Source organism: Microcaecilia unicolor, chromosome 7 (genome assembly GCF_901765095.1).
Source record: "Microcaecilia unicolor chromosome 7, aMicUni1.1, whole genome shotgun sequence".
Taxonomy (NCBI): Eukaryota; Metazoa; Chordata; class Amphibia; order Gymnophiona; family Siphonopidae; genus Microcaecilia; species Microcaecilia unicolor.
In genome coordinates, this window is record NC_044037.1 from 175,461,552 (window position 1) to 175,481,453 (window position 19,902).

The window sequence follows — 19,902 nt, forward strand, 5'->3', positions numbered from 1 at the left end:
CAAAGGCCTCGCTTTCAACAGCAGCAGCAGTCCTTTTGGGAAGACCGCCGCCCCGCTGTTTCAGGACCGCGAGGTCAGCAAGGCGCAAGAGGCGCACAATGATGGGGCCCTGGCCCATCTTCTTGTTCCCATTGGAGGGCGCCTATCCCTCTTTTGGGAAGAGTGGGCCAGGGTAACTTCAGACGAATGGGTACTGGAAATTGTTTCGGGACAGCTACAAGTTCGAGTTTGCCCATCCCCTTGCAGGATTTTTTCTCCATGCAAAGATATATAGCCAAGCGTATGGCAGTCAGGGAGACGCTGGCAGAGCTGTTACAGCTCAATGCAGTGTGTGTGGTGCCTTTAGCTGAGCGGGGCCAGGGTCGCTACTCAATTTACTTCGTACGTTCCCAGAAAGGCGGCACGTTCTGCCTGGTCCTCGACCTCAAGGCAGTGAACAGGGCGCTAAAGGTCCGTCATTTTCGAATGGAGACCTTGTGCTCGGTGATGGCAGCGGTTGCAGCCGGGAGAGTTTCTACACCGCTCTTGACCTCAAGAAGGCGTATCTGCCATATCCCCATTTGGTCGCAGCATCAATGTTTTCTCCGCTTTGCGGTACTGGGGGCAGCATTTCCAGTTTCAGGCTATGCCCTTCGGATTGGCAACGGCTCCTCGTACCTTTTCCAAGGTTATGGTGGTCGTCACCGACCTACTTGCGAGACCCAGGGAATTCAGGTGCACCCATATCTCGATGATTGGATCATCGAGCGCCTCTCGCGAGGAAAGTGCCGGGCCATGTCCAAGGTGCTTCAGCTTCTCAAGTCCCTGGGATGGGTGGTCAACCACGCAGAAGTATCACCTTTCGCCCTCCCATCCCTGGAATCTCTAGGAGTCGGTTTGATACTCAGTTGGGAAGGGTCTTCCTGCCGGAGGCCCGCAGGATTCGCCTTCAGAATCAGTTGTCTTCCCGTTTGCAGGAATCGGCGACCATGGAGGTAGTGCTGTGGACCAGTGGTCGCTTCTCAGTCAGGGTCACCCCTGTCGAGGATTATGCGATTTGGATTGCTTGGACGCCATGTGCTGGTGGATGGTACGCAGAAACCTTCAGAAGGGAATGCCCCTCGCGGCTCCGGATTGGTGGTTGGTGACCACGGATGCCCGTTGTCGGGCTGGGGGGGGGGGGGCGCATAGTCCTCGGCAGAATGGCCCAAGGGATCTTGGTCGAAGGCAGAGGCAGTGTGTCCAATCAATCTTTTGGAGTTACGAGCGATTCGTCTGGCGCTTTTGGAGTTTTGAACTTTTCTGCAGGAACAGGCAGTCAGAGCCCTGTCGGACAACGCGACAGCAGTGGCCCTATGTGAACAGGCAGGGGGGTACCACGAGTGCTCCGCTCGCCACAGAAGCCGAGCTTCTATGAGTGTGGGGAGAGCGTGATCTGTTGCTCCTATCGGCGGCGCACATTGCGGGGGTGCTGATTGTTCAGGCGGACTTCCTCAGCCGGAATCAACTGGATCCGGGGGAGTGGAAGCTTTCCTCCCCGCAAGCGTTCTGCCAGATCACAGAGTCCTGGGGAGTTCCAGCGTTCAATCTGATGGCCCGATACTCCAATGCCGAGGCATAGACGTGCGCATTCAGCCCTGGCCGAAGTCTGTTGTATGGCTTTCTGCCGTGGCCCATGATAGGCAGGGTCCTCGGGCGCAGTGCTTGACATTCGGGACCTGTGATTCTGGTGGCTCTGGATTGCCCCGGCGGGACCTGGTACGCGGATCTCGTCTGCCTGATGATTGACGAACCGTTACGACTGGTAGTTCGTCCCGGTCCCTGCGCCAGGGCCCGATCTTCATGGAGAACCCCGCTCGCTTTGGGCTTACGGCATGGCTCTTGAGAAGGACGCACCTTAGACGGAAGGCTACTCCGAGCGGTTGCTGCAAGCCAGGAAGCGCTCTACGTCATCGTCTTATGCGCGGGTCTGGCGCACCTTTGTCTCATGTGTGATTCTGCAGGAGTTGTGGTGGGAGGCGGCTTCGGTTCATTCCATTCTAGCCTTTTTGCAGAGCGGCCTGGATAAGGCTCTCTCCTTGAACTCCTTGAAAGTGCAAGTCGCAGCATTGGCATGTTTTAGGGGACGTTTGCACGGTCGCTTCTTAGCATTGCACCCGGATGTGGTACGTTTTCTTTGGGGCGTTAGCCACATTCGGCCTACGCGGGATCCTATTTTACCAGGCTGGAATCTTAATCTGGTACTGCATACAATTCAACGGTCTCCATTCTAGCCTTTGGCCAAAGCATCCTTGAAAGATTTGACTTTGAAGGCGGTATTTCTAGTGACCAGGCTTCGGCAAGGCGGGTGTCGGTGCTGCAAGCCTTGTCCTGTAGGGATCCTTTTCTCCGCTTCACGGAGGCGGGGGTCTGTGTCAGGACAGTGCCGTCTTTTTTTTTTGCCTAAAGTGGCGTCCCGGTTTCATTTAAATCAGTCGGTGATGTTGCCGGCATTTCGGGAGGCAGATTATCCGGACAATTTTCGGGATCTTCGGTGCTTGGATGTGAGGCGTGTGCTGGTGTGTTATTTGGAGGTCACGAACCCCTTCCGCTGTTCGGATCACTTGTTCATGCTGTTTGCAAGGGCGAAGAAAGGACACATGGCCTCGAAGGCTACGGTAACTCGATGGTTACGGGAAGTGATTGTTTCAGCCTATGTAGGTATGGGCAAGAACCCTCCTATTCATGTGAGGGCTGACTCTACGAGGGTCCAGGCTATTTCGTTCGCGGTGGGGCGTCTCGTGCTGCTGGAAGAGATCTGTAAAGTGGCAACTTGGTCTTCAGTGCATACGTTTGCAAAGCATTACCGGTTGGATGTGTCGGCCCGGCAGGATGCTGCCATTGGGGCATCGGTGCTGGCTTCAGGGACTGACGGGACCCACCCTACTTGACTGCTTGGGTACATCCCACAAGTCTCTGGATTGATCTGTGGGGCGCAATGGAAGGTAAAATTAGTTCTTACCTGATAATTTTCTTTCCATTAGTCCCGACAGATCAATCCAGAGGCCCCGCCCTGATACCTTATCCTGTATTTTATAGGTATTGGTGATTGCTGTTTGACCAGTTTGGGTCAGTTTGCCTTTTTGTTTTGGTCTGTTGGAATGTTGTTGAATATAGGGATAAGAACAACTTCAGCAGGACAGTCCATCGGTTTCAGCGCATTATCGATGCAACGCTGTTATGGCAGTTGCATGGTTTCCGTCCTGTGGACTTTGGGAACGTTGGGAGAGGCAGGAGAGTGTGCGTTGTTTCTTCTATGGGATTTATGCTTACTGCTTTGGTATCAAACGTGATACAAAAAAACAGAAGAAACCAGTCTTCGCAAAAAAACAACCAAAAAAACAAAACAGCGAAGATGACTCACAGGAACACAAAAATAAAATTAAAAAATAAAAATAAAATATAAAAATAATCACAGAATATGTATTTAAAAATATAAATACATTAAATAGACAACACTTTGGTTATAAAAATTAAAAATGAACTTTATTAGCCAAAAGATAGCGGGGAGAAAGAGACTCGACACAGCTGTGTTTCGGCCATACAGGCCTGCGTCAGGAGTCTATACAAATAAAAACACATACATTATATAAAATTGATAAACAACATAAAAGAATATAAAGGGAGAATATAAACAACTAAAACATTGTTCTATCAAAAGGTATGTTACAACCCTTGGTCATTCTAAAATCAATACACCATCAAAATCAGAAAACACATATTGGCTTAATAAACCTATTGAATATAAAAGAAGGCAATACTTCTAGACGGGTGCATGATATAAGAATAATCGATAAAAATCAAGACAAGCAATGTTTGAATCGTATTCTATTGCTTATACACAGAATAGTATATATCTATCTCTAAAATGATCAAACACTATGGACAATATTTAATGCGCAAATAAATCAATTCAAAACTAATAAATATGCAGTCAATGTACAGCAGCAATACAGAAAATCTAGTATTAAACAATTTTTGATATGGGTAGTACCTGATAACAGATGGCTATGTAGAATTTATATGGAGAAAATTAATTCATATTCAGTATATGTAATGAAAAAGAAAAACATATAATTTACCTTCTCATCGTATGTTGATTCTAAATTCTATTCCATTATTAGAGAAATATATATATCTAAAAGAAAGTGTAACATAATCAAGATGTTGATTGGGGTCTTCAGCAATTTAAAGAATTTAATGAACACCTAATGCAAGTGTGTAAAAACACTGCGTTTTGGTATGGTGAAGGCTTCAAAAAGTAGTAATGTAAGGACTTATGCAGAAGTTCTATTTAAGCTTATCGATGTTGAAAACCGTATTAGCAAGTGTCAGATAATGAAAATTCCATCAAAAATTTACCAGTGCCATGGTCAGAAACCTTCTAGCAGAACTGGGTAACTATTAATTGGAAATGAGTATAAACCTCCTATGGGTAGCAAACTGCGAATCAAATACAGCACCACCGTGTAAAACCCGCTCTGCTTACCCTCTTGCTGATGTAATAGCGCTAAATAATGCCTATTGTAATATGAGATGGAAACGCTCAGGCAGCATATACCCCAATCAACATCTTGATTATGTTACACTATCTTTTAGATATATATATTTCTCTAATAATGGGATAAAATTTAGAATCAACATACGGTGAGAAGGTAAATTATATGTTTTTCTTTTTCATTACATATAGTGAATATGAATTAATTTTCTCCATATAAATTCTACATAGCCATCTGTTATCAGGTACTGCCCATATCAAAAATTGTTTAATACTAGATTAGATTTTCTGTATTGCTGCTGTACATTGACTGCATATTTGTTAGTTTTGAATTGGTTTATTTGCGCATTAAATATTGTCCATAGTGTTTGATCATTTTAGAGATAGATATATACTATTCTGTGTATAAGCAATAGAATACGATTCAAACATTGCTTGTCTTGATTTTTATTGATTATTCTTATATCATGCACCCGTCTAGAAGTATTGCCTTCTTTTATATGCAATAGGTTTATTAAGCCAATATGTGTTTTCTGATTTTGATGTATTGATTTTAGAATGACCAAGGGTTGTAACATACCTTTTGATAGAACAATGTTTTAGTTGTTTATATTGTCTCTTTATATTCTTTTATGTTGTTTATCAATTTTATATAATATGTGTTTTTATTTGTATAGACTCCTGATGCAGGCCTGTATGGCCGAAACACAGCTGTGTCGAGTCTCTTTCTCCCCGCTAACTTTTGGCTAATAAAGTTCATTTTTAATTTTTATAACCAAAGTGTTGTCTATTTAATGTATTTATATTTTAAATACATATTCTGTGATTATTTTTATATTTTATTTTTATTTTTTAATTTATTTTTATTTGTGTTCCTGTGAGTCATCTTCGCTGTTTTGTTTTTTACTGCTTTGGTATCGTCATACTGAAGTTTGGCTGGCTGCACATGCCCATATAGAGCAAATCTCGGAGTTCTCTCTATCGCCATCTGCTGGTTGAGGGACATAACCCACAAGTCTCTGGATTGATCTGTCGGGACTAATGGAAAGAAAATGATCAGGTAAGAACTAAATTTACCTTCTATCCTATCCTGTAACACACTAGAATCATTGCAGTTTAGGTGAAAGAGAAATCTCTCTTCTCAGTTTACATGCTCAAGAATAAACTAAGTGGTTTCTCCAATATTCACATATCTGTCTCCTCTGCTGATCAGCTCCTGGAAGTCCCTGAAGGGTATCATCTTTGTTTCAGGGTGAACTATGTAGTTACTGGTTAAAAACAGGTCTTGTCAACTGCACTATGACATCCTGCATTAGAAGCAAAGAAGTTAAGGTAACAGCTATACTAGATAAACCTCAGAGGAAAATAGTCAAAACCAGAGCAGGTCTACATTTGGGAAGTGGGGGTGAAGGGAAGCTTTACTACTGAATAATTTGTGCCTGATTTTTTCAAAAATTTTAAGCAGAAATTTGGAGAGCATTTTGAAGCAGCTGAAATTACGAAGTCAAGTTCCAGCAAGTACCAAGTCTACAGCTTATCGGGGCAAATGTAGCAGACCGCATATTTTTCTCCAGAGGTAAAAGAAATGTATTTGAAATAAATCAGTAGAAGGATGCTGACTCGGTGTTTCTCCACTTGCTAAACAGCAGAATACTATAAGATTCAGTTATGCAAAGCAAATAATGGAATTATTATGTATCTTTTGTGTGTATGTTGGGGGGGGGGATTTGGAATTTTATTTTATTTTTTTCATTTGCTTGCTTTTTTGTTGGGTTGCTCCACACCTTTTTTTTATTATGTATTTGGATTTGAGTGAGAAAACTTTCCTTTTCAGCCTGCTAGACCAGTCCAGTTGTTTGAATTATGCCACCCTACCAGCAGATGGAAACAGAGATGTAGAACTTTCTAGTGACATCACTGTATAAACAATGTTGCAGCGCTAGGACTTACTAACAAATGCACAAGAAGGGATAGTAGAAGGTATAATATTGTAAATATGATCAAAAGTGAACTTTCACTTAAACTTTGCTCATGAACTGGGAAACCAAACTAGGAGGAAAGGACCTAAGCTTAACACCACAGTATTAAAGCTTTAATAGCCATTTAATAAACATCACTGGTCTTAAACAACGTGACAAGGTGGTGGCTACAGCTAGAATGATGCTAGGCTGCATACAGAAAAGTGTACCAGCAGAAGAAAGTTGTTAATGCCCCTGTACAAGTTATTGATGAGGCCCCACTTGGAGTATTGTGTTCAGTTTTGGAGGTTGTATCTTGCTAAGGACATAAGTCTTGAAGCAGTTCATAGAAAAGCGACAAAAATGGTATGGGGTTTGCGCCACAAGACATAGTAACATAGTAAGTGACGGCAGATAAAGACCTGAACGGTCTATCCAGTCTGCCCAACAGTCACACTCATTATCAATTCATGATTAAATCAGCAATGAATGTGATATTATATACTTTATCATGAGTTTTTCTTTGACATTTCTGGGACATAGACTGTAGAAGTCTGCCTGGCTCTATCCTTATGTTCCACCTACTGGAGTTGCCATCAAAGTCCATTACATAGCGTCCCACAGATCAATCCAGAGATGAGTGGGTTATGTCCCTTTACCCACAGGTGGAGATAGAACTTCAGAGGTTTACTATATGTGGACCTGTGCACCCATCTTAACCTCAGTATTCTCTCTATCTCAGCAGGTGGATGGATGTATTCTGTGCTGCTCTCTAATTGAGCTTTGCTCCTAACCTGTTCCCTCAGCTTTAGTTGAACTGGGGCTATTGACTGGGCTTGGTCACTTTGGAGTACACCTGTTGGTGCCAGGTCCCTCCCCTACCCCTTCTCTGCCTCTCTTTCCTAACAGCATGCTCAAATTCTGCTATATAGCTCTCCTGCCTCTTAATAAAAAAACAAGCTTACAGAAGCAGTGGTTCACCTGTGGGTCAGCAGTCTCTGGACCCTGGAGTCCTGGCTTCAAGCCCTGGTGCTCATGACACTATTTCACTAGCCTGGCAACAGAATGCACTTCTGATAAGGAATAACTCTGTGCGCTGTCTGACTGCAGGGAGTTCTTTATGTCCCGATTCTGTCACTAAGGAATCTAGGCTGTGAGTATTTGTCATTTTTTTAAAAATGTTTTATTTATATAGTTTAACATACACATCAAAGTATATTGCTGTAATCTACATACGAACACTCCCATATCCCCTCCCCCATCCCTCCCTTCCCCAACTCCCTGCCCTTGTGTCTCTTCTGTTTTCATTCTGCAATAGTCCCGATACTGCTGCCCCCGTGGTTATGTCTATGGTGTATTTCAGTCCATGCGCGTTTAGTAGCATTCAGAGCCGCAGTGTCATCAACTGGGGCGCATCAAGGTCAATCCCGGCCTGGTGTCTCCATTCCTTGTAATTATCCCAAATTTTTGAGAACTGGGCTAATTGTCCATTTTTTACCACCGTCAATTTAGACATTTGGTAGAAGTAGTCCATTTTATATATCACTTCATTGCTGGGGGGGTCAATTGTTGCTTCCATGCGGATGCCACTGCAATCTTGCTCGCCGCCAAAAACATGGAGGCCAATCGATGTAGAGGTTTCGAAAGTCCTGTGGGTCGAAAGTGTAGTATGCAGTGGTCCATTGTCAGTGGATATTCTTTGCCCAGTATTTGCTTAAGCATGCCTAGCAGTTCTCTCCAGTACCTTTGTATTTTTGGGCACGTCCACCAGATGTGTAGCATGTCTCCCTTCACTGTACACCCCCTCCAGCATTGATTCGACGCTTCTGGTAACATTTTGGCTAATCTGTCCGGGGTGTAGTACCAGTGACATAGTATCTTGTATCCATTCTCTATGATGGCACTACTTACAGAGCTACTTAGCAAGAAGTCCCATGCCCTCTCCCAGCTGTGTATATCATGTCTAGTACCTGTGTCTTGTTCCCATGTGCCTTGTTCTATGTGCTAATAATGCTGTATATATTCGGGTTATACATCCCTTGGTGCTACTCCCTCCCATTGCCCGTTCCAGCTCTGTTTCCTCACCTTGTAACTCTGCCCTCGCTTTTCGAAGGATGTAATTTCTAATTCTTGAGTAGTAAATTAAATGATGCGGTTGAAGGTCGTATTCCTGCAGCTCATCATAGGGACGTACTACCCCCTCTTCCCATATTGTCCTAGCTGTTTTAGCCCTCTCTGTTCCCATTGTTATACACTGTGTCCCCCTCTTCCCATGCAAAACCTGGTGCTCCCCTAATGTGCATCTTTCGGAAATATGTTCTATTTGGGCAAAACTGCTGACGTATCGTGTTCCAGGTCAGGAGTGGTAATTGAATTGCTATTGGCAGGAGTGCCGCCATTGCTCTGATTCGCTTTCTAGGTTGCCATAGCAGCATGACAGGTTGATGCATACCCACCCACTGTTTTTCTATCTGAAGCCATGGTTTTGTTTCGGCGTTAACCCATGTTACCAGTATCCTCAACTGTGCTGCTTGATAATATCGATAATAATCTGGTACTCCCATACCCCCTTTTTTTTTTGAATGATAGAGCATTTCTGCTCGAACTCGCAGTGGTTTATGTTTCCATATATATGCAAATGTTTTACGTTTTAATTGTCGGAAAAATTTATTGGGGATCGGTAGCGGCAGTGCCATGAAAAGATACAATATCTTAGGTAGAATCATCATTTTTACCGCTTGTATCCTGCCTATCCATGATAGCTCCAACCCCTCCCATCGATCTAGGTCTTTGAATAGCTCCCGCATTTTGGGGGGAAAATTTGCTTCATATAGATCTGATAAATTGGGTGTAAGATTGACTCCCAATATCGCAATGAGCGAGTTGCCCATCGCGGTGGGTATTGCTGTTTTATGGCCTTGGTGGTTTCTCCGGACAGGTTCAGGCCCATTAATTCTGATTTAGTCATATTTATTTTAAACCCTGCTATTTCCCCAAATTGCTGCAGATTTTGTGTTATTCTCTCCATGGAGCCCTGGGGATTTGTCACAGTGAGCAAGATATCATCTGCAAATAACATGATTTTATGTATCTTTGTCCGATACGGATGCCTTGTATATTGGGGTGTAATCGGATATCCTGGACTAGGGGTTCTAATGTTAGGGCAAAAAGCAGGGAGATAGGGTGCACCCCTGGCGTGTCCCCCTCTCCAGTGTAAAGGTTTCAGAGCACTCCCCATTAATAATCAGGGCAGCTAGTGGTTGTTTATATAGCTGTCTTATCCATGCTATAAAGCTGCCTGTTAGCCCCATCTTCTTTAGTACTTCAAACATGTAGGGCTAGTGGACTCTATCGAACGCTTTTTCGGCGTCAAGTGAAAGAAGTACCGCTGGTTGTTGTGTGCTATTGATCTCCTGTATGAGATGGATAGCTCTTCTTATGTTATCAAATGTTTGTCTACCCTCTATAAACCCCGTTTGGTCATCTCGTACTAGCTGCGGCATAAACATCTGTAAGCGCTTAGCCAAGATCTTCATGAAGATTTTGTAGTCTGTGTTTAATAACGATATTGGGCGGTATGAGCCGCAGTGTTTCGGGTCTTTCCCCGGCTTTAGCAGTATGATTATATGTGCCAATCTCCACGAGTAGGGCAGTTCTTCCTGATTCTCAATCCCATTTAAAACTCTGGTCAGTAGGGGGGCTAATATATTCCTAAAGCTCTTATAAAATTTATTCGTAAACCCGTCTGGTCCTGGTGCTTTTCCATTTGGTAGGTTACTAATGGCCCACTCTATCTCTTTTAATTCTATCGGCGCCGAGAGTACGGCGTTTTGGTCTGGGGTGATTTGGGGGAGCTCTACCTTTTCCAGGTAGGTCTGTGTTGTTTGAGGGTCTGTGTGAATCTTGTCCGTATACAAGTGTTTATAGAAATCCAGAAAGGCCCGGCTAATCCCCTTAGTAGTGGTTGATCTTTGTCCTGTGCTTTCTTCTATTGTATGGATATAATTTTTGCTTTTATGCTGCTTTAGTTTATATGCTAATAATCGGGATGCTTTATTACCAAATTCAAAATGGCATTGTTGAGTTTTTTTGCAGGGTTTCCGCCACTTCTGCTAATTGGAGTTCCCTAAGTTCCATTTGTACTTGGTGGCATCTCCCCGCTGTGTTAATTAGTGGATTTCCATTGGCCATTGTTTTTTGCAGTGTTTCTAATTCTGCATGTAATTGTTGTGTTTTTGCTTGCTTCTGTCGGTTCCTATAGGCCTGCAATGATATAATTTGGCCTCTTAGGACTGCTTTTAGGCCCTCCCACAATACCTCATCTCCTACTTCCCCTGTATCATTATCGCTAATGTAGTTTTTATATCTTCTTCTAATTGTTTTATAACATTTTGATCTGCTAATATACTATCATCCATGAGCCATGTCGGGGGGGGGACAGTCTATTAGTTGCACATTTTAGTTGTAAGGTAAGCGGGGCGTGATCTGACCACGTTCTGTTCTGTATTTGAATTGTTTGCACCTGCTGCAGTAAAGCTCGCCCTCCTAGTCCTAAATCTATTCTGGAGTATGATGCATGTACTGCTGAGTAATATGTGTAACTGCGAGATGGGGGGTTATAATGCCTCCATATGTCTATCATCTGCCATTTGGATAGAAACGTATGTAGTTTAGCTCGATCTGTTCGTGCATAGCGTATCCCCTGTGTGGAATTATCCATTGACGGGTGGGGCGTTAGGTTAAAATACCCTCCATCAGTAGTTCTCCCTCTATGTGTTTTGGCTATAAGTTCCGATAGTTCCTCATAGAAGGAGCCCTGATGCTCATTTGGGGCATAGATGTTTAACAGGGTAAAGACCTCTGTCCCCAAGCTTATTATCAGTAATATATATCGGCCACCTCTATCTCTCACCACTCTCCGCACCTGCCACAGATATCTATGTGTCAGTGCTATCAATACCTCCTTTTTTTGTTCTCTATGTGATTGGATGCAAAATATATATTCTTATATCGTCCATGCTTACATAACTTTTCATGTTTTGGTAGCAAATGCGTTTCTTGTGCAAAAATGATATCTGCCCTGAGACGCATTGCCTCCTTAAAAAGGAGTGGCGTTTTGCCGGGGAGTTTAAGGCCCTTCACATTGATAGTGAGTAAGTCAATGGTACCCATCATGCCCTCCCTTGTTAATTTCTGCCATATCCTCTCCTTCCCTGGTACTCCCGTAGCCCCTCTGCCTCAGAAGACCATATCTTTCTTGGTGCGGCAGTATCAGTGAATATTTCCCCCCTCTATCCCTATGTATCCCTCTCCCATAACCATTATCACCTGTCATATTTGGATCAGGTGTGTCAGGGTAAAATGTGACCGTCCCGTGTCCCTCTGCTTATCGGTTAGCTATATCGTGTACTGTTAGCCCATTGTGTGTTTGAACATAGTTGAACATTTTGAACTCTCATCTGGTGCAACATTAACATATTAATCTTTATAAACCTGTTTTAACTTAACAGTGGCATTTCAGTTCAATTACTACCTCTCAGTCCTTAATAGTAGCTATTCTGTGTGCTCCATTGCGTATCCTCCATTGCAGTACCTCCTGGCTGATTGATTCTGTGTTGTCGATTTAAGTTCAGGTGGTCGCCCGACCTCCACTTCTCAATGCAGTATCCGACTGCTGGCGCTGTAGCCGTCCTTTTCCAGTTGTCACTCTCTGCCATCTGGGTCTCTCTCTATGCATTGTCCCCATTTCTCGCCTTGGCGCCATCGTGGTGTGCAGCTCTTTGTCTGGAAATATCGATGCCGCTTCTGCCACCTCTCTGATTTGATGTAGTTTGCCTTCTTTATAGAAGCGCAAGGCGAAAGGGTGGCTCCATCTATATTGAATGTTCTGCGTGCGTAAATATTGAGTGATCGGGCGTAGTTCTGCCCGTCGTCGCAGCGTAGATGCCGCCAGATCCTGATAAAGTTGAATCTGATGTGTATCCCATTTGAAATTCGGCTTTTCTCGTGCTGCCTGCATTATTTTTTCTTTCAGCTTATAGTCCACAAAGCAGGCTATCATATCTTTCGGCTGGTTGTTTCTGGGTGCTCCAAGCGCTTGGTGTGCCCTCTCAATTTGTATCTCCGAGGGATCCTTATCTATTTGTTATTTCCTTCAGGATGGCGCTGCTATTTGCTGCATTGTATGTTCACAGTCGCATATAGGGGGTCTCTGGAATACCTCGGAGTCTGATGTTATGACGTCTACTGCGGTTTTCTATATCCTCCATTTTGTCCCATAATTGTTGAATATTTTTCCTTTCCTCCGCCTGTTGCTCCGTTACAGATTGCAGCAGTTCGCTTGATCATCTAAGCGCTCTTCCGTTTCTGCTACTCGAGTTCCTAATGCTGCAATGTCTCCTCTTAGATCCGCACCTAGAGTGTTTTAAATCAGAGCGGAGGGCTTTCAGTTCTCCTGTTATTTCCTTCAGCCAGTCTCGAATCTCTAGTATGGTTCATTTTCGCCCGTCAGCGATTCCTCTTGTGTAAAGAGAACCTGGGATTCCTGCGGTATCTGTTCTTGTTGAACCGGCCGCTCCTCTGCTGGGCCTTCCGCAATGCTGTTTTTCTTTTGTACTGTGGCCTGCTGTGTCGACGCGCTGGATCCATATACGCGAAACCCGCCAGCGAGTGCTTTAATGTTCGAGCTGCCATGCGTTTTTCGATCACCTGATGTTCCGCTGTTTTCCGCGATCGCTGATTTTATTGTAGCTTCGCGCTAACTGCTTTTATTTTCCGCTTTCCTTCGTGGGACAGCCAGAGCTCTTTGCTCAAGCAGCCATCTTGGCTCGGTGACGTCACTTCCCCCTTTGTCATTTTTTAAATTTAAGGTGCTTCTGGTCTCCTTTCTGCACTGGTCCGGGAATCTTCGTAGTGTCATTTAGGGGGGAGTGAGGTGTTTGGCGGGTTTTTCGGCTGTTTGTTTGCCGGCGGCCGCCATTTGTTTGTATGCTTCATATTACAGCCGGAGTAGCCGTGCGTCATTCACACATCCACCCCCTATAGCTATTTAGGTTGTTTATTTTTGTTATCTACCATCTATTTCTAAATAAAGTTCCTCTGTTCATCCCAAGCCTTTTTGAATTCTGTCACAGTTTTTCTCTACCACTTCCCTCAAGAGGGCATTCCAGGCATCGACCACTCTCTCTCCGTGAAAAAGATTTCTTGACATTACTCCCTAAGACTAACACACCCCGCAACCCATCTCATGCCCTCTATCTTTATCATTTCCTCCCTTCTCTGGAAAAGATTTGTTTCTATATTAATACCTTTCAGTATGTTAAATGTCTGTATCATATCTCCCCTGTCCCACTCTTTCCTCTAGGCTATATTATTTAGGTCTTCCAGTCCTCTTCTCATACATCTTATGGCGCAGTTCCCATATTATTTTTGTCGCCTTCCTCTGGACTGCTTCTAGTCGTTTTACATCCTTAGCAAAATATGGCCTCCAAAACTAAACACAATACTCCAGGCGGGGCCTCACAGCGACTTTACAGGGACATCACCCTTTCTTCTGCTGGTTACTCCTCTCCGATGCAGCCTAGCATCCTTCTAGCCAGGCCACCACTTTGTCACACTGTTTTATCGCTTTAAGTACCTCGGACATCATCACCCCAAGGTCTCTCTTCCCCGTTTGTGCATATCGCCTCTCTCCCTAGGACATACAGCTCCCTTGGTTTCTACTCCCCAAATGCATCACTTTGTCCTTTTTTGCATTAAAATTTCAATTGCAAACATTAGACCCTTCTAACTTTTGCAGATCTCTTTTCATGTTTTGTACTTCCTCCGGGGTGTCCACTCTGTTACCAATCTTGGTATCATCCGCATAAAAAACATTCCTTACCTTTTAATCTTCGGCAATGTCGCTAACAAATCTATTGAACAGAATTGGACCCAACATCAATCAATGAGGCACTCCGCTACTCACCTTCCTTCTCTGAGTGAATTCCATTGACTACCACCCTCTGGCATCTGTCGGTCATCTAGTTTCTAATCCAATTCGAGAAGAGACTTGATGACATGAATATGTATACTTTAGAGGAAAGGGAGTGATAAATGAGAGAGTGGTAGATGCTTGGAATGCCCTCCCGCAGGAGGTGGGTGGAGATGAAAACGGTAATGGAATTCAAACATGTGTGGGACAAACATAAAGGAATCCTGTTCAGAAGGAAGGGATCCTCAGGAGCTAGCCGAGATTGGGTGGCAGAGCCGGTAGTGGGAGGTGGAGATAGTGCTAGGCAGACTTATACGGTCTGTGCCAGAGCCGGTGGTGGGAGGCGGGGATAGTGCTGGGCAGGCTTATATGGTCTGTGCCAGAGCTGGTGGTGGGAGGCGGGGCTGGTGGTTGGGGGGCGGGGATAGTGCTAGGCAGACTTATATGGTCTATGCCCTGAAAAGACAGGTACAAATCAAGGTAAGGTACACAAAAAGTGGCACATATGAGTTTATCTTGTTGGGCAGACTGGATGGACCGTGCAGGTCTTTTTCTGCCGTCATCTACTATGTTACTATGAAATGGATATGATACAGAAATTTAAATATTAAAAGGTATTAATATATAAAAAAAATCTTTTCCAGAGATGAGAAAGTAGTAGAACTAGAGGACATGAATTGAGGTTGCAAGGGGATTGACTTAAATCTAACATCAGGAAGTACTTTTTCACAGAGAGGGGTGGTAGGTACCTGGAATGCCCTCCCATGGGAGGTGGTAATGGAATTCAAAAATACATGGGGACAAACCCAAAGGATTCCTATATGGGAAAAGGAATGGAATCAAAAATAAAACTTAGCAGTGCTTAGATGGCAGCTCAAGTAATTGGGGCAGACTTCTACGATGTGCCCTGATTATGAATAGACAGATCTATGTGTGTTGGAGTGGGCTGAATAGCAACTCCAATAGTTGAGGAGTAAGACTAGTGCCAGGCAGACTGCTACAACTTGTGCCTTGAAAATGCATGGACAGAGTAGATCAGTTCTCCGAGGACAAGCAGGCTGATAATTCTCACCAATGGGTCGTCATCCGCGACGGCCCAGGAGACCGGAACAAAACTTTTGAAAGCAAAAGGAAAGTCTCTGGAATGTTCCGTCGCGCGGGGTGAGCACAGTGCGCATGCATGAGTGCTCCCCGTCGCGACGCGAGCGTGCCCTTACTCAGTTTCTTTTTGTGCGAATCTTGGCAGTCATGGATTCCGCCGCTGCTAGAGTTTTTTTCCCGGCTCAGGAGACTGGCGATAGCGTTTACCGCTACCTTCTCGTTTTATTTTTCTTCATTCTATTAGTCTTAGTGTTAAAAAAAAATTGTTTATTTGCATTTTATTTCTTAGTTTTCGTCATCTCTTCAAGTTTTCTTCTTTTTTCGTTGCGGCCGCCTTTTAGGCCACTCGGCCGGGACTTCTGCCCCTTTTTGTGCCTTTTTTTCTTCGGCACGATCGAATCCTTTAATTTCGCTGCCGCCGTTTTTTCCGTCCATGTCATCGAGGACTCCCAGCGGCTTCAAGCGTTGTACTCGCTGCAACTGGACCATCTTGGGTATCGACCTCCACGCGTGGTGTCTCCAGTGCCTTGGGCCCGACCAGCTGCCTGTAAGCTGTTCTTTGATGAAGAAACGGACCCAAGTAGCTCGGGAGGCTCAATGTGAGAAACCTTTTTCTGATCGGTCCGGTCCTTCGACTTTTTCATTGACATCAGTACCAAGGCCGGTGACGTCGGCGTCAAGGGAAACAGCGACATCGAGAGTGCAGGTAATGGCTGCTAAAGAGCGCATCGCGCTGGGAGCAGTGAGGCATCGAGTGGGTCTCCACCTATCTTGAGGCCTACTGCTATGCAGGCCCCCCAGGACCGACCTTTGTCGGACCCAGCCCCGAGGAGGCGTGAGGATTCCACGTCCTCCTCTTCGGTACTGAGGAGTTTCGATGATGGGCGTTGAGCGAAGACTAAGAAGCACCATCATCGATCTCCTTCCATGCACGGTACCGAGAGCTCCGGGGAGCCGAGGGAGTCGGCACCTGAGAAGCGTCGGCGCCGGGAAGACCGCTCACCCTCCATACAAGAAGTGCCGATGCATCGGTTATCTGGCAGCCTGGTACCGGCTCTCGAACCCCCTTAGATTCTGGCACTGACTTCTGCACCGGCCTCCCAGCCTTTTCTGATGGAAGCTCTCGACGAGTGCATCAGAGCCCTTCTTCCAGAGCTTCTGGAGGGATTGCTGCGCAAATCTGCTTCAGTGTCGGGGGTGCTTGCGCCTTCTGTACCGACTGCGGAAGCGGCATCTGGGCCATCGCCTGTGGTGAGGTCTCCGTCCTCGGTGCTGCTTGCGGTACCGGAGTCGGCCGCTACCCGGGTCTATTCCCGCTAGATGTCGGTGGAGGAAGCTTCGCCAGAGTCCAGGCAGGGGTCGACTTCTCAACACCCCCACGAGGTTGTCAATCCTCGACGTCGAGACATGCTCGGGTTCGGGCTGCTGTTAGGGAGCTTTTGTCCGATACTGATGAGGAGCACTTGTGGAAGAGGAGGAAATCCCCAGATACCTTCGGAGGAAGAGTCATGTGGGGTTCCCTCTGATCCTACTCCGCCAATTGAAAGTAGAATGTCTCCACCTGAGAGTCTTTCTTTCTCATCTTTAGTTCGGGAAATGTCTAAGGACATTCCATTCCCTATGGAGGTTGTGGATGAGCCCTGGGCCAAGATGCTCGAGGTCTTGGATTATCCTTCTCCGCCTGCTGAAGTTGCAATGGCCCCCTTGCATAATACGCTCAGGGAAGTACTTATACGAAATGGTTGTGCCCTCTTTCTAACCCAGTAGTCCCCAAAAATCCGAGTCCAGTACAGAGTCCATGAAGTGCCTGTAGTGGTGAAGAGCCAAGAGTACTAGAGACTATGCCTTGGCACCCCCAGGCAGAGAGTCTAGGACCTTGGATTCTTTTGGAGGAGAACGTATCAGGCCGCTATGCTTGCCGCCAAGATCCAAACTTACCCAGCTCTACACGAGCATCCACTTGCGGAACTCGGTGAGGCAACTGTCTAGTTTGGTTGAAGCACTTCCTCTGGAGCTCGCTGAACCTTTTCACCAGGTGGTCAGGCAGCAGAAGGCGTGTCGCAAATTCGTAGCCAGGGGGACTTACAACACTTTTGATGTAGCATCCTGAGTAGCTGCTCAGGGTATAGTGATGAGCAGACTCTCATGGCTGCATGTCTGTGACCTGGATCATAAGACCCAGCAGCGAATGGTGGATGTTCCTTGCCGGGAGGATAATATTTTTGGAGAGAAAGTAGAGGACATGGTCGATCAGATCAAAAAGCACCATGATGCTATGGATTCTCTCACCCGCCGGGTGTCTTCTGCTACCACCTCCTCATCTAGGAGGTTTTTTGGAGGGAGGAGGAGTGCTCCCTATTCCTATAATAGGCATAGGTACACTCCTGCTTCTCGACAACTGGTTCAGGCTCAGTCCCAGCATGCGCATTCCCGTCAACGCCATGCACCAAAGGCCCCTAGGGCTCCCCAGCAAAAGCAAGGGACGGGCTTTTGACTGACTCCAGTGCAGCATAGCCTTGGAAAAGGTGTCCGTGCCAGATGGCTTGCCGGTCAGGGGGAGGTTGATATTTTTTCACCAAAGGTGGCCTCTTATAACCTTTGACAGGTGGGCTCTTCAAATAGTCCGGTTAGGATACACTCTCAGTCTGGTATCCAAGCCTCCAAATTGCCCACCGGGGAGCTCAATCCTTCAGCTCCCAGCAGAGGAACTCTCCGCCCTTCTGAAGGCCAATGCGGTCGAACCCGTTCCACCAGGGTAAGAAGGGCTGGGATTCTATTCCAGGTACTTCCTTGTGCAAAAGAAAACAGGGGGGATGCGTCCCATCCTAGACCTAAGGGCCATGAACAAATTCCTAGTCCGAGAAAAGTTCAGGATGGTTTCCCTAAGCACCCTTCTTCCCATGATTCAGGAAAACGATTGGCTATGCTCTCTGGACTTAAAAGATGCCTATATTCACATCTTGATACTCCCAGCTCACAGGAAGTATCTTCGATTTCGGTTGGGAACTCGGCACTTTCAGTACTGTGTACTGCCCTTTGGCCTCGCAGTGCGCCCAGGGTCTTCACAAAGTGTCTGGCAGTTTTCGCATCATCACTGTGCAGACTGGGAGTGCATGTGTTCCCTTATCTCGACGATTGGCTGGTGAAGAGCACCTCGGAGGCAGGGGCTCTACAGTCCATGCGGATGATTATTCGACTGCTGGAGCCACTGGGGTTTGTGATCAATTATCCCAAATCCCACCTTGTCCCGGTACAGAAATCGGAGTTCATTGGAGCTCTGTTGGACACACAGACGTCTCGAGCTTATCTTCCCCAGGCAAGGGCAGACAATCTCCTGGCCCTAGTGTCCTTGGCTTGAGCATCTCAACAGATCAAGCTCAGGCAGATGTTGAGACTTTTAGGGCAAATGGCTTCCACAGTTCATGTGACTCCCATGGCACGCCTACATATGAGATCAGCTCAGTGGACCCTAGCTTCCCAGTGGTGCCAGGCCACAGGGGATCTAGAGGATGTAATCCATCTCTCCACCGAGTTTTACAGATCCCTTCAGTGGTGGACTATTCAATCCAATCTGACCTTGGGACGTCCATTCCAAATTCCTCAGCCGCAGAAAGTGCTGACGACTGATGCATCCGTCCTGGGGTGGGGAGCTCATGTAGATGGACTCACACTCAAGGAGCTTGGTCCTTTCAGGAAAAAGATCTTCAGATCAACCTCCTGGAATTATGAGCAATCTGGAACGCTCTCAAGGATTTCAGAGATCGGTTATTCCAACCAAATCATTCTAATTCAGACAATCAGGTTGCTGTGCATTACACCAACAAGCAGGGGGGCACCGGATTCGCTCTCTGTGTCAGGAAGCCGTCAGAATATGTCTTTGGGCGCATCATCACGGCATGCTTCTACAGGCCACGTATCTGGCAGGCGTAAAAAACTGTCTGGCCGACAGGTTGAGCAGGATCATGCAACCTCACGAGTGGTCTCTGAACATGGATGTTGTCCACAAGATCTTCGAGAGTGGGGCACCCCCTCGGTGGATATTTTTGCTACTCAGTTCAATCACAAAGTCCCTCAATTCTGTTCCAGACTTCAGGTCCACGACAGACTAGCGTCAGATGCTTTTCTCCTACATTGGGGGACAGGCCTTCTGTATGCGTATCCTCCCATACGTCTAGTAGGGAAGACTTTGCTGAAACTCAAGCAAGACCGGGAAACCATGACCCTGATTGCTCCTTTTTGGCCTCGTCAGATCTGGTTCCCTCTTCTTCAGGAGTTGTCCTCCAAAGAACCGTGGAGATTGGAGTGTTTTCTGACCCTCATCACCCAGAACGAGGGGTCACTTCTACATCCCAACC

At 45.9% G+C, this 19,902-nt stretch overlaps 1 protein-coding gene across 2 annotated transcripts in view; it reads left to right on the forward strand.

Annotated features, from left to right (window-relative positions):
* The window catches only part of LOC115474289, a 135,886-nt gene that overhangs the window by 99,461 nt on the left and 16,523 nt on the right, over positions 1 to 19,902 (forward strand). The window contains exon 4 of one of the 2 annotated variants that reach the window (XM_030209694.1): positions 5,979 to 6,092. In XM_030209694.1, the coding sequence (XP_030065554.1) occupies positions 5,979 to 6,092 (114 nt within the window). The remainder of the gene's footprint in view (positions 1 to 5,978; positions 6,093 to 19,902) is intronic. The other variant, XM_030209695.1, reaches the window with a different exon arrangement.